Genomic DNA, 14,910 nt, shown 5'->3' on the forward strand with positions numbered 1-14,910 from the left:
TGTTTCACGGCATGGCCGGAGAGAACTATCACCCCTTAGTACATTCCACCCTCTCGCAATGGTAAGTGTCCACTTACTATGTGCAGCTGCAGGAAGTCCATGAGACCCGGGGTACTGTCGATCCGCACCAGAATGCCGTCCTTCACTGTGGTGCTGAATCCCACCGCCAAGCGGTCTGCCCGGGTGCTGGGTCTGTCATTGTGCGGCCAGGTGTACAGGATCAGGCCTCCGCTCTTCCCAAAAATATAAGTGGCACCGGCTGTAAAATAAAGAGGGGTGATCACACACCGGCTACTGGCGCTCCTCATATCATCGCCATGCGCACCGACAACTCGTCGGCAGCCGGGACAGGCACTCCCACGTGCCGTACACTCCCAGGAGTGCATGGTTTCATTCTGTTACAGTGGCCCCTGTCCAAGGTGCTGAAATACATCCCCAGACACAGAGCTTTCTTTTAATTGCCTGATTCTGCTTAATGCAAGGTGGGGCGGAAATAGGGTGAGAGAGCGTTAACCCTGTATTTCCCAGAAGAGACTTACAATAGAGGATAATAGCTTCTGCAGCTGGCCCTGCATGATGTATAGTTAATGCTTTTCTTGATTGAACTATACATTCTGCAGGGCCGGCTCAATAACTGAACTATACATTATACTGGGTCAGCCCAGCTCTTCATAATGCATAAGGATACGAGCAGGTTGAAATGTGTTACTTGCAGACTCTCTGTTTAGTGAATAAACCCTTCAGCTAACGCTCCTTATTCTCAGCCCAAGCAGCATTCTACAGTCCGCTGGGGCCGGATAATTTCCCGTTATTGTGCAGTCTCACTCCAATTACACGAGAAACGGGAGCCCATCGCACACAACAGCTGTATGTAGAATTACACGCCAGATACAAGCGGCTAGAAATAAGATGAAAGCCGGGAAGGGAGAACCCTCTGTAAGGCGGACATTCTAATGAAACGCACATTCCATACTGCTCAGCGCGTCGGGCACGATCACTTCATTGTCCTTAGGGTTACAGGATATTTACCAGTAATGGGTTAATCCTGGCCATGGCGACCCGTCACTGCACGGTGCGGAGAGGAAAGCCATTCCAATGAAACTTGTTAAATAATTGTTGTAAATCTCCTGTAATCTACCGAGCTCTCTAACCATACCTCTAACCATACGCAGCACCGTCAGGCTTATCAGCCGCACACCTCAAAGGGAGGGCATGTCTGAAGTTAATTAATCAGTGATTCTCATACTAGCACGAGAGACAATGAGACAGACAGAGGGGAGAGAGAATAAGTGAGGTGAGGAGGGAGAGGTTAGAGAGAGAAGAATCAGAAAGAGAGAGGGGGGACTGAGAAAGGGAGAGAAGAGGGGCTGAGAGAATAGCAGAAAACTGAGATAAGGGACAGGGGGGACTGAGAAAGGGAGAGAGGGGGGGCCGAGAAAGAGAGAGAGGGGGGACTGAGAAAGGGGGAGAGGGGGAACTGAGAGGGGGAGAGGGGGAACTGAGAAAGGCAGAGGGGGGATTGAGAAAGGCAGAGAGGGGCTGAGAGAATAGCAGAAAACTGAGATAAGGGACAGGGGGGGGCTGAGAAAGAGAGAGAGGCAAGTGAGATAAGGGGCAGCAGCAGGGGGTTTGCAAGGAACTGGTCCACGGACCAGGACAGATGGGGATTTCCACCCCATGATACCCTTCAGGGCAAGAAAAAAAATCAGAGCAACCGAGAGTCTGGGAATTTCTAAAATTCGAGGAAGGAGAGGAAGGAACGAGAGGCGCAGACGCCAGAGACAGGGCTGTGCACGCTTCAAAGGGCTGGTCTGAGGCCCACAGAGATGTGACGGACGCTAACACAATGTCACTTTGTTACCAACTCACTTTGCCTGCGAACGCGATGAGAGAGGACACGGCGTAGCTTCTGATTAGGAGCAGCGGGGGCAGCGATACAGGCTACCGTGCAGATCATTGCCAGGGGTTTTGAGGGACGCATCCTACAGATTATCGCAGAGAGTCTGACAGAGACTCAAACCCCACGTTACCTCTCTACGGCTTTGTACAAACGTAAGAAGCGATGGTCTCCTTGGATGGAATCTACTGGATCATGACACAAAGTTTACAGCAGATTGCATTCAAGTTAAATGACCAGCAAGCGATGGTCCCTGCATTAGAAACAAGCAACCCCGTGCTAGTCTCCTGGGACCGGGAAAAGTGACGATTCCCAGAATATTCGAAGGGAGCACACGTCTTCCATCTGAGACCACCAAGGATCCTGCCTCCCTCCAGAACCCTCAGCTCGTCACTGAAAGGATGTCCCGACGTATCCCAGCAGCTCCATGCCAGGGAATCTCTTTTCTAAAACGACCACAGCGCCGACAGCCCAATCGCGCACATCACTAACTCATCGCATGTGGCACGCCGTAGTGACATGGACACAGCAGTGCAGTATGGATGCAGGGAGTACAGAAACGGCTAACTCTGAATGGATCCACTGAGCCATTCATACAAAATATCAACGAGATTCTGATTTCCCGGTGACCGGTTAAATGATCCGGGATCCCCAAGGTGTGAAGCAAGTTATTTACAGAGTGAAGGTGTGAAGCGAGTTATTTACAGAGTGAAGGTGTGAAGCTCGCTATGCTGCACAGCTACACAACACAGCAGGCACCCGCAGTAACAACTACAGTATCCTTATTATTACACTAAATGGCCAAAAGTTCTCCTGGAACATAAAATATAAGCAGACAGATTGGGTGTCCCGTTAACGTGCCGTTAGGGTTCCCTGCATATATGCAGATTGGTGTTTATTTACGGTATTCAGCCGCCGCAGCACAAACCGGAGAGTAACAGATTCCTGGCAGGGAATTTTACGGTAAGCCTGTTGGACGGGGCATCATTTACCCAAAGTTCTGGATTTTGGTGCTTTCGGATTATGAGCGGCACTCATGGACTTCCACATTGTCTGCGTTTATTTTGCCGACGCTATTTATGCCCCATTTGTCCTGCAGCCATCCTCCGGCCCACGTCGTTACTCATCTTACTCTCCTTTGCCGATTAGAAGCTCTTGCGTGCCTCCTTCCCTGTAGGATAATGAGCCGGTCCCACCAGCCTCCTCCTATTCAGCCTCACCGCCTTTGGAAGTCCACAAGAGAAACCTCGACTCTAGATTTTCCCCACTATCTCCCGGCCGTGTCACCATAGCGACCAGAGACCACCCGAGAAGATAAATAACCCTTAAAGTTTCCGTTCAAAGCAATTTCCAGCTGTTCCAAACTTTCCCATTTATCTCTTCAGAGCCTCAATTAGAGCAATTTCTTCTTTTGGCCTGATTTCCATCCCCTCCCACCAAAGAAACGCTCTGGGCTCACCTGACGGAAGCCACTCTTGCTTCATTAGATGCTGACAGATTCGCCACACCGTAAATTACCTCTAATCATCACCTTCTCTGGGAATCATCTCCCTGTTCTGTCAAAGCCGTCGGCTCGGAGTTATCTGACCGTCAAAGACGACGTTTACTGGCAGGTGTTGGGAGCTCGTCGAGGATATGAGTTTCAAGCTTTTTAATTGTTCCTCGGTTTTTGAAATGAGGATCCTGTGTAGTTTGTGACAAAAAACGTAATACCTTAAAGCATTCTACTGACTGCGTAGTAACAGTGTTACGGAATCTGCTGGCGCTATATATATATATATATATAGATATATATATATATAGATATGTGTGTGTGTGTTTAATGGACCCTGGAGACTCGTATGCTTGTTTACACCCCAGGACAGTGTTCCCGGCGAATGCCTCGGGATACGGGCTGTTAAATCCACAAATTACCCCAAACTTTTCATCTAAATGTTACAAAAGGACGCACCGTTCAGTTTGGTGGAGTAGAATTATTTAACGTGCGGGGGGTTCGTGGCGGTCTTCATGCCTACAGACACCAGGGCATTTATCCAGTGTATGCAACGTACCTGGTGATCGGCGCGTCTGCCACAAAAAAACTGATTCTAGAAAAGCATCCAAATATCGTGTGCTGTTATAATGGTCCCGCGACGACTCCTGCTCCCCCTAACCTACCCCGCTCTTCTGCACAGTACCCCGCGTCTCTGAGCAGGTCACCAGGGGCCGGTAATACATCGCCCCTGACATATTAACCAGAGCCCATTCGATTAAATAAACACGGGGCATAAAGCCGCCCCGGGAGGACGAGCAGCTTGTTTTATCAGCTGTTTGGACTGTGGCCGGAATGAGAGATCAATAACAATCCCCATGAAGCGGTCGCCTCGCTCTGCGCGTAATATATGGCTGTAATCTGGCACCATCAGCCTTTCCTGACCCCCCGGGTGGTTTATGTTAAAGCTTTGATACAGACACCCGGGGAAGGGTTTGTATGTCTGCATCCAACACAAGAGGGCTTGTGGCACATCAGGGGGGCAATTCTCTAAAGGGCATCTAAACTCAGAATTTAATCACTACAACGGATCCGGGGGGGCAGAGAGCCCCCCCCGGATCCGCTGCCCCTTCACTCTATTTAGAGGGACGCTTACCGTACTTTTACTCACTCCCCCCCCCCCCAAGATTCATTTAACAGCTTGAAGGAACGGCAGATGATGTAAAAGAAATCCTATGAACATGCGAAGGGTCACAATTCACAAGCCTCAGCAGGGTAAAATGAATTCTCGCACACTGGGGTAGGTGCAGATTTGGCAATAGCTGCCATGACCCCTCTATCAATCCGAAAGGCAGGTGCTTACCCTGAAAGCACCCGCACCCCGTCCCCACCAAATATGCCAATGCCCTACCTAACCCACCCCCACCTCATCCCTCGTACTCCGACCCCATCCCATCTAGCGGGCGGAATTTGTGAAAAACCCATATAAAATAAACTATTTCTAGGAAATCACCCCATAATTTGTGTCGGCGCGCCGAGCCATAACAGCTGTGCAGCTCATTGATATTCATAGATTTGGAAATAGGGGACAAGAAAATGCCACTAATGTCCCCGTCACCGAAAGGCATTAAAGATTTCCTGAAAGAGACAAAATGTGAGCTCCCACCCCGCAAAGAGACAGCCTCCGGAGACCCACAAAGATATGAGACAGAGCGCCCCACTATACAGAACATATCCGTTATTCTCTCTGCTTAGGGCCAACCTGGGCATGACAAGCTTCATGGGGGCAATCGCCTGCGCTGCGTGACGCCGGCGGCAACAACGGTAAAAACCCATGTCGATCGCTACGTCTACTCCAGAAAGGGTTAACTCGATTTAAACTACTATTGTCTGTCAGTGGGAATCACAGAAATGCTCCAGTTCTAAATTCCCCCAATATCCGCGCTGATTACCAACCCGCAGCTAATCATCTCAGAGCCGAGCGATCCCGGGTATTAGTAATAACGCAGAGCGCTGCGCAGTGGGGTGCGTTCTGCACCAGCGATTCGCACCGATCCAGATGCGATTCAGTCCTGTCCCAGAGCTCTACCTACATGTTAGAAGCCCACCGAGGGCGAGGAAATGGGGGCAAATACTGAGAGAGAAATGGAGGTTAGAGAGCGAGGAAAGAGATTGGGGTACAATAGGAGAAAGGGAGGAAACGACAAGGGGTGGTTAGAGAGGGCAGAAAGATATGGGCAAGAGATAAAAATTTGGGTTGAAAACCCCCAAAAAGAAGAGGAAGCAGAAAGTGAAATAAATGTAGCAAGAGAGAATGGAAAATTGGGGTGGGGAGCATGAAAAAGTCTGCGGGGGGTATACGGACAAAACAGGTAGGGTGAGGGATACCTGGGGGGTAAGGAACACAGAGGCAGGGGTATCTACATCAAGACAACATGTGGGGGGGGCTGCAACTGTTAAATTTATACGAAATCCTAATGTTACGTACCCCGTACCTTACAATTTCTGGATGCCGAGCACCCGACGTGTCCATTATTTGCATCCTAAATACCCTTACATTCTATTAAAAAAAAAATAAGATGGGGTGCTGGGGCAATTTAGTCTGATATTGTGGTCTGGCTTCGCTATCACTGTCATAGGAAGCGCGGAGATACCCTCCATGGGAGTCAGTAAACGGATGCCGTGGACTGGGGGTCAGTATGCAAGTTCACTGGCCAGGGGTAAGTCGGCCCTCATAGAGAAATACAGACTTTAGAAAGCAAGAGGGGATACTAAGTGCACCCCAGAAGAGCCCTGCTCACTCCTTTACATCACCTGCCCCTGTATTCTACCACTTTAGTATGGGGTATGTGACACACTAGTTTTCCGGGGGCTACATTTAGGTCATGCAATACTCAGTAAAGTATCCCGGGGAGGTATACATGGGGCACCCTGGGATGGGGTGAAGCTGGGGTAGGTGCATTAAACACAGCATGTGCGGTAACATTTATGGCCCACAATTCCATCCCTGCCCTGTTACCCCCTCAGCTCCCCATTACCCACCGTGTCCACCCCGCAGGGAGGCAGGGGAGCGGTAGATAGAGAGCGGAGTCCCAGCCAGCACATACCCCCACAGCATGGAGCAGAGCCAGGGCACAACGCCCCCCAGGGGCATGGTATCAGCGCAGCACGATCTGTGCCCAGAGCCAGGGACTCATACTGCCCCATGCAGGGGTGTCAGGGCAGGAGTCCGGAGGCAAGATTCATGCTCGACAGGTGGAGGGTCCGGGCATCTAGTCCAACTGCCCTGTAGGCACACAGCTAGGGTTATCTGTGCAAGTTGCAGTCTAAGTCTGCCCTGAGATATTTAGGGCAGTTGAAGCCTTTTCTTCCTTTCCAGGTGCCCGTAGTATCAGTCCTGGGCTCTCGGGGCAGTTGCAGCCTCCACTCCCTGCCAGGTGTCCGTAGTATCAATCCTGGGGTATCCGGGGCAGTTGCAGCCTCCTCTCCCTGCCAGGTGCTTGGGGTATCTGGGGCAGTTGCAGCCTTCTCTCCCTGCCAGGTGCACTCGCAATCTGTGCTGCTCAGGTACGATCAGACTGTCCGAGCGCATGGTGGGCGTGTATATGCAAATACTAGCTATAAAGATTGCCAATCAGGACACTTTGGTTGCTGTGCACTGCATTCAGCCTGCGGCACATCGCTTGTAACCCCGCCCCAATGTTAACTCTTACTGCTCTAAGATTACAAAGACTCCAGGGTTCAGAGAGGGATGGCTGCTGCATTAGGACTCGGGGAAGCTGGCAGTCTGTATTGGGACGCCGGGGAGCTGGCAGGCTGTATTGGGACCCCGGGGAGCTGGCAGTCTGTATTGGGACGCCGGGGAGGCGGCAGTCTGTATTGGGACGCCGGGGAGCTGGCAGGCTGTATTGGGACGCCGGGGAGGCGGCAGTCTGTATTGGGATGCCGGTGAGCCGGCAAGCTGTATTGAGACGCCGGGGAGCTGGCAGGCTGTATTGGGACGCCGGGGAGCTGGCAGGCTGTATTGGGACGCCGGGGAGCTGGCATGCTGTATTGAGACGCCGGGGAGGCGGCAGGCTGTATTGGGACGCCGGGGAGCTGGCAGGCTGTATTGGGACGCCGGGGAGGCGGCAGGCTGTATTGGGACGCCGGGGAGGCGGCAGGCTGTATTGGGACGCCGGGGAGCTGGCAGGCTGTATCGGCACGCCGGGGAGCTGGCAGGCTGTATCGGCACGCCGGGGAGCTGGCAGTCTGTATTGGGACGCCGGGGAGCTGGCAGTCTGTATTGGGACCCCGGAGAGCTGGCAGGCTGTATTGGGACGCCGGGGAGCTGGCAGGCTGTATCGGGACGCCGGGGAGCTGGCAGTCTGTATCAGGACTCTGGAAGGTGATATATCTCTGTTTATTAAATAGCAGCAGTCGTTTATGAGCTGCCAAATTTCACCTGGTTGTAAGCTCTTATGGTCAGGAGGACACTGCTAATACGCATTATATTATACACACATTATTGTTATTTTGATGCCTGCACACCTGGGGTATTGGGGCACTTTGCTCATCCCAGGGGCATTCGTCTCATGACGGTTTCATACCATTATTTCCCTAACTGTTGTGACACAATATATACATCATCATCAAAAACAAAGAGTTAAATGGAAGCCGTGCGCTCCACAAACAGCCGTGTTAATTACAATCAGTAAATTCTGACCCCGCGCTGCCAGGACCAACGACTCCGCCACGGAGAGCTTTGTCTATAAAATAAGATGCAGAGCCACGTAACCTCATAGGAGATAAGCCAGCAATACCGTTATACCCCCGCTCCCCGTACCGCTACGCCCCCGCTCCACATACCATTACAGCCCCTCTGCTGGACGTGCCTAGCTGAGCACCCCCACCCCTGGGACCCACTAGTGCTGCAGTACCGGGTACTGGAAGCTCCGCCGGTGGATACTGGGAGACGGCGCTATCTTTATTACGTCATTATCGCTTGTCTTGCACGCACGGGGTATCATTTGGTAAATTTACAGCAGACCCCAGAAATGACCCTTCTCATTACCCCTGCATCCCCCGTGCTCTCCCGCCACTTCCCTACTATAAATTACTCAAGGTGGGGTAATTACTTGGCCGCCGTGTTTACACAGAGCTACAGAAAGCTGAGGTTTCAGGTTTATAAATAAATGTCATTTTCACAGTTTCCAGCATTTTTCTCACTTTTTGACACTATGTGTGAAATTCTCCGCGGAGAGCGGCTTTCCCTCCGCCAACCGGGGGGCCGAGCTCCAGACACTGGGACAGGAGGAATCTGCCACATGGTGGCACAGTGTGTGGGGAGACGCAGATGTGCGTGACACAGACGGAGGTGGGTGAGTGGAAGAGCGGAGGCTGCAGCTTCAGAGAACCCGTAACTGGCAAGTTAATGAAGAAAAGGTAATTAACCGACCCGGAGCAGTCCTTTTCAGTTTGTTTGCTGTTGGGGGGAATGAGGAACAAGCGGGGCCCAAATAGATTGTTCTGCTGTCATTAGTGGCCCCGCTGTTCTTAGCCCTGGCATTAAATAAAGACAGTCAGGGGTATATTACCCCACCCTGCCACCCCCCGAGTATGCGGAAGCTGCTCCCCCATAACCTGAGCACGCGCCCACATGGGGAGGTATTATTCAGCCGATGGCAGAGCGGGGCAGAAACCTTATCTGCAGGCACGTGGCGGCGCTGGCCCAGCCTGTGGCAATCTGCCCGCGTAGGGAGGTGAGCGGGGGCTATTGATCGGTGTAAATCTTATGGGAGACGCACAGTGTTTAACCTCTGACTTGCCAGAGCCGCTGCGCAGGTTCATTTAGCGACACTAAAGCAGGAACAGAGCCGGGGCTGAGGCAAGAAACACAATCCCCTCTGTGCCACGCGCTTGGGCAAAAGTGGCAGGTTCAGTGTGGTAATAACCAGCTGCCTCCTTTCAAGAGAATCATGAGAAGACACAGAGCTGGCCACCCTGCCCAAAACCAGCGTTACGCCGAGCCCCAAACCCTCTGGGGCGTCCTGTTGCCGTCTGGAGCTGCCGTGTTAATTTCTGTCCTTCCTGGCGGATAAAAGTCTTTCCACGTCAACCGCTGACCGCATTACTCCGTCCTGTAAAACGGAAGCACTGAACCTCAGCTCATTAAACCAGAAGGACTCCGCCGTGCTGAAGGACACTTTCTGCGCATGAGAAACGTACGGCCACAAGAAATGAATGGCTTTAGCGGTTTCCAAAACCGCCAGTTCCTGGACAGGTCTGAAGGACGTCTAGCCCTGGGCCCACCGCCACAAGGTGCCCGTCACACAACGCAACTGCCCCCATCACCACAATCCACCGCCAGGAAAGTGGGCTCCCGTACAAAACGGAGTGTAAAAAGGCACGGGGTAAAAAGTGTCCCAATCTATTCTTAACGGACACCGCTTCCCACGGCGGTCCGGACAGGGGAACTGCATGAAAGGTCCACTCATCTGTCATTGGTGAGCAGGGCAGTTACCAGGGCAGTTAAGGAAATCTGTAAGACACCCGGCAGTGCCAGACTCCAGTAAATCCGTCAATATCTAGACACGGCAGACCAGATCTGGGGCAGATGAGGGGCTCTGAATCAGAGTTCCTAACAATCTTGCTCCAAGCCTGGGCTCCAAGGAGGTTTGAGTGGTACGGGGGGGGTCAAACCAGTAGTAGTCCGTGTGACCCCTGCCACATAACAAACAGGGTTTCCTTCCAGATGGGACAGGGACGGGGAAAAACACCCTGAGGCCCCCAGACGTAAAACTGGACTACTCTGTATCTACGCACCATGCGCGGAGCAAACAGCGGCCACGCGGTACGTATACAGCAGGCGGCCGGCACACATCACACAGATCCTGGCCTAGGGGGCCCTTGGCTCATTTTTTCTGAACCCCAAATAAAGACAAGAGTTGGCGGCTCGCGGGACTGGCCACGTGTCCCAAAGGGATGGAGAAAATGGTTTCCAATCCACTCCCTGAACCAGATCCGCTTCACCGCTCTCAAAAAGGACCCTCCGCCATCTGCATTTGGGAGAGAAGAAAAGCCTTTCGTTCCTCTACAGAAAATATCTTTTCAAATTTCAATTAAACTGAAGAGATTATCACTCTAGAGCAGGCTTCGCGGACTGGAATAGGCCTCTTTCATAGCCATGGCAACTGCCGCCGATTGTCATGACTACCCCGGTGTTACATGTAATTCCCAGTGTGTGAAGTAAACTGATAAAAAACACAATCGATACCCGAATAACCACAAACATCACATTCCAGCCACAACGCAATACGGAGAGAGAGCGGAGGGGAGATAAGGAGAGACGATTTACTTAACTTCTTAAAATTAACCCCAAAGCCCTGGATGACGCAGACGCCTGCTTCCTGAGGATCATCGCCAAACCCCCAATAAAACTCATTAAGTACCCCAAATGCTTATACAGCGGCTCCAGTGCAGTTTGAGAGGGATTTGTAGATGAACGCTCCCCATCTCTAATTCTGCAAGGTCTGAGGACTCACAACGTGGCCTGAGGACCCACAACGGAGACAATCAGAGGCTGCCCTGAAATCTCATGCGCGGGATGCGAGTGGAAGCACGGCGCGATCTCCATACACGCCGGTTTAATGGGATTCACCCATCATGTGTTTGGGGAGGCGGCCGCTGCCTCCATAAACCCCCCAACGGGCACTTTGCATGTTTCGGGGGGTAGTGTGGCATGGAGGGTGGGCTGTCGTTAAGGCTTCCTGCGTGGCGCTGATTCCGCGGTTACCGAGACCTCGTTTTTCTGCCCTGACTATCAAATCACTTCAGGCAGAAAAACACATTGCAAGAGGCAGCTAATCGCATGTAAATGCATTGTCTCTTAAAACGTGCCAATTTCGCTAGAAATCATCTTTTCCGACCGATTCACCCCCCCCACCCCCGACTCTTAAACATCCGGATGAGCTTTTATATGCAAATTCAGCCAATCTCACACAAAGAGCGGCACGGCGGTTTACAAGTTTTGTATTTTTTAAGTGGAACGACCTACGGAAAACAATTCAGAAACTGAAAAAATACAAAAAATGTCATATTCCTCCTCAAAATGCAGCAACAGGCGCTTGGGAGGCAACAATAGACGTAACGCTTCAGGGGAGCTGATATTCTCTCACCAGAGGAACCAGTAACCTCTCCACTCGCTATGGAGAGCCCTACTCACCGGAGGGAGGTCTCATAATACAGAGCACTACTCACCGGAGGGAGGTCTCATAATACAGAGCCCTACACACCGGAGGGAGGTCTCATAATACAGAGCCCTACACACCGGAGGGAGGTCTCATAATACAGAGCCCTACTCACCGGAGGGAGGTCTCATAATACAGAGCCCTACACACCGGAGGGAGGTCTCATAATACAGAGCCCTACTCACCGGAGGGAGGTCTCATAATACAGAGCCCTGCTCACCGGAGGGAGGTCTCATAATACAGAGCCCTACTCACCAGAGGGAGGCCTCATAATACAGAGCCCGCTCACTGTAGGGAGATCTCATTACACTCAGTATTTTCAAGCACTAGTCCAACCTGCTACTGAAAATCACAATCTGCCCCTGGGTGAGGGGATGTAGATTAAAGATACCCTGTTTCCATGTGTAGAAGGGGGCAATTTGTGAGGAAATCCCTCCCTCACATTGCGTGTAATGCAGACATCAGACACGGAGCGAGAATCACAAAGCAGAGCGCAGCGGGACCGACGCAACCACCAGCAGGCAAACATGGGGTAATTACCGTGCAGAGGGGGCCCTCCAGCTCATACAGCGCTCTCCTCCACCCGGCCCGCTTGGACCCGTTATGAACTCTCCTGGATTCTTAATTAAATGTAGAATTAGCCGAGGTGTCGGACCGCCGAACGCGCCCTCTGAATATTGTAAGTGAATTATGTTTGTTTGCGCAGCTCGTTAGCGCGAACCACGATAAGCTTTTTAATTACAAAATTAGCCGAATCAATTGCTCCCGGTTAATGAACCAAGTGCCACGTTTCTGTATTATGCCATTTAACCCGTTGACGCTAAATACGCTCATACTGGACCAGGGCTGTTCAGGATAGGGGCAATTGCACCAGCGGCTCGTCATAGGACACCACGAAGCAGATGACGCTCTCTATATAAGCTCCGGCGTCCCATACACAACGATAATACCTGCGCAACTCCGCTGTACCACGGCACGAGATGGATCGTATCGGAATTAAAGGCCACGAAAAGCTAGCAGCCCTTTTTACCCTGTCAGAGGGTCATTCTCCGCACGGACTTCATGAAGCCATTAATGGTTTGTGATCGAAGCTGAGAATCTACGGCTGTACAGACTTTACGCGGTTCCGGCACGAGACGAACCGCATCGCACCTCTCTCCTACTTCACATGAAAGAGACAGAGCGCGGCACGGACTCTCTAATCACCCAAAAGCTTTTCACACACAAAACCTCGACCTTCTCTGCTCAGGTCGGCACCCAATTCCAGCTATGATGGGTCGTTCTGGCTGCCCCTGTGCGGCTCGCTGTGTATTAAAGAGCCTCAGAGAGCGAGCGAGAGGCACCGCAGCGAAGATTAAAGGCCAGGGACTCCGGCCGCACCAACAGCTCTCCGACTCACACCAATGCTGCTAGTACTGTCATGTTTGGCAAATACAGGGTTAATGTCGCCAATCCCAGTGCCCTCCCAGTAACAGCAGCTTCCTCACAAAGGGTTAACAGATATTCCATTGAACACCTTTGAGTGGCGCAGAGTCTCCAGGCTATCGAGCTAATTAATTTTCTGCCTATCTCCACGTGGTGTGTTTGTTCGGGGGCCGATGCCATCCTGGGGGCGGCAGGTACAATTCTTGCAGGCAAAGCTTTTTACCGAAGAATGTTGACAGCAGATAAAGGACCCTCTAACCCGTGCAGTCAATACAGACCATGCTAAATACCCCTGCCCTGGGGCATCTAACCTGTTGCTTCTCCATTCTGTGTAACATTACAGGACGATACGAGAATGTCTGTGTATTGAATGTCCATGTATTGAATGTCCGTGTATCGAGTGGAAGTTTTGTACGTTCAGTCTTTCTGCTGCCGTCCAAATAAAGCCTGTTTGCCCCAAGGCTCAGGTCCCAGACTGTGGTCCCCGTTTGCAGCGGCCATAGCCCGATCTCCCCAGGTAGGGGTCAGGTGGGAGCCGGGGGGGGGGGTTCACTTAAGGGACGTCTTCACATTATTCTCCGACATACTTAGGAACGACACAAACTCCTAGTGCTTGCAGTGAACGAGCGCCGACAGTCGCTTGTCACATCCGTCAGGCGTCCAGAGAGTCACGTGTCCCAGAATGAAACCAGCTGCCGAGCGCAAGCCTTCTACCCGGCAGAGACGGCCCTCGTTACATCAATATCGTCTCCCAACATCGGGGGCCCGTTACGGCTGTTTGCGGGCTTGTCACTGGGGGCGAGACAGTCTCAATCGCAGGCGAAGAATTTGGGGGGGCAGTCATCTGGAAGGGAAAAAATAAAGAGTGTACACTGCATCTGCCCCTGCATTAACCCCGCAAATTCCCAACCACAGGGCAGAAAAGATGGAAACATCCCCAGCATTCGAAAACAGAAAATGATTTGATTTTGCGGCATTTTCCAATCATTTGGCGATGGTCAGCGGGAGGATAATGTACGGGGGGGGGTTCAGTGCTTCACGGCGGCTGCTCGCTGGGCCCGACAAGTAAATGATCTGCTCCGCGTCTCACGCATCGTTCAGCGGACAAAGAGCCAGCTTCAAATACATTTACCCCATGCCTAGGGCTGTCCGACCCGGATACCCCCTTCTCTGGGTTCAGTTCTGTTCCTAAAATGGATTTTGTTCTGTTTCTGTGCCGGGTTCTGTTTCTGTTTCTGTGCCGGGTTCTGTTTCTGTGCCGGGTTCTGTTTCTGTTTCTGTGCCGGGTTCTGTTTCTGTGCCGGGTTCTGTTTCTGTTTCTGTGCCGGGTTCGGTTCTGTTTCTGTGCCGGGTTTGGTTCTGTTTCTGTGCCGGGTTCGGTTCTGTTTCTGTGCCGGGTTCAGTTCTGTTTTGGTGCTGGGTTCGGTTTCTGTTTCTGTGCCGGGTTCGGTTCTGTTTCTGTGCCGGGTTCGGTTCTGTTTCGGTGCTGGGTTCGGTTTCTGTTTCGGTGCTGGGTTCGGTTTCTGTTTCTGTGCCGGGTTCGGTTCTGTTTCTGTGCCGGGTTCGGTTCTGTTTCGGTGCTGGGTTCGGTTTCTGTTTCTGTGCCGGGTTCGGTTCTGTTTCTGTGCCAGGTTCAGTTCTGTTTCGGTGCTGGGTTTGGTTCTGTTTCGGTGCTGGGTTCAGTTCCTTTGCTGTGTTGGGTTTCATTCGGTTCCTGTGCCGGGTTTGGTTCTGTTTCGGTGCCGGGTTCAGTTCCTTTGCTGTGTTGGGTTTCATTCGGTTCCTGCTTCCAGCGCCGTGACCTCCAGGCCACCAACCAACAGGAGACGCAATTCCGGAGCACAGGACGGCACCTCAAACAGCCGCTATTCCCCCGTTTCCATTTAATT

The 14,910-nt window shown here is 52.0% G+C and overlaps 1 protein-coding gene across 6 annotated transcripts in view; it reads right to left on the minus strand.

Moving 5' to 3' along the window:
• Positions 1-14,910, minus strand: part of LOC149275927 (neurexin-3-like) — a 92,014-nt gene that overhangs the window by 26,065 nt on the left and 51,039 nt on the right. For all 6 annotated transcript variants that reach the window (XM_089504107.1, XM_089504105.1, XM_089504104.1 and 3 more), the window contains one exon: positions 78-259. In XM_089504107.1, the coding sequence (XP_089360233.1) occupies positions 78-259 (182 nt within the window). The remainder of the gene's footprint in view (positions 1-77; positions 260-14,910) is intronic.

This window comes from Sceloporus occidentalis, unplaced genomic scaffold (genome assembly GCF_023333645.1).
Source record: "Sceloporus occidentalis isolate IW3139 unplaced genomic scaffold, rSceOcc1.0.p SCAF_256, whole genome shotgun sequence".
In the NCBI taxonomy this organism is placed as follows: Eukaryota; Metazoa; Chordata; class Lepidosauria; order Squamata; family Phrynosomatidae; genus Sceloporus; species Sceloporus occidentalis.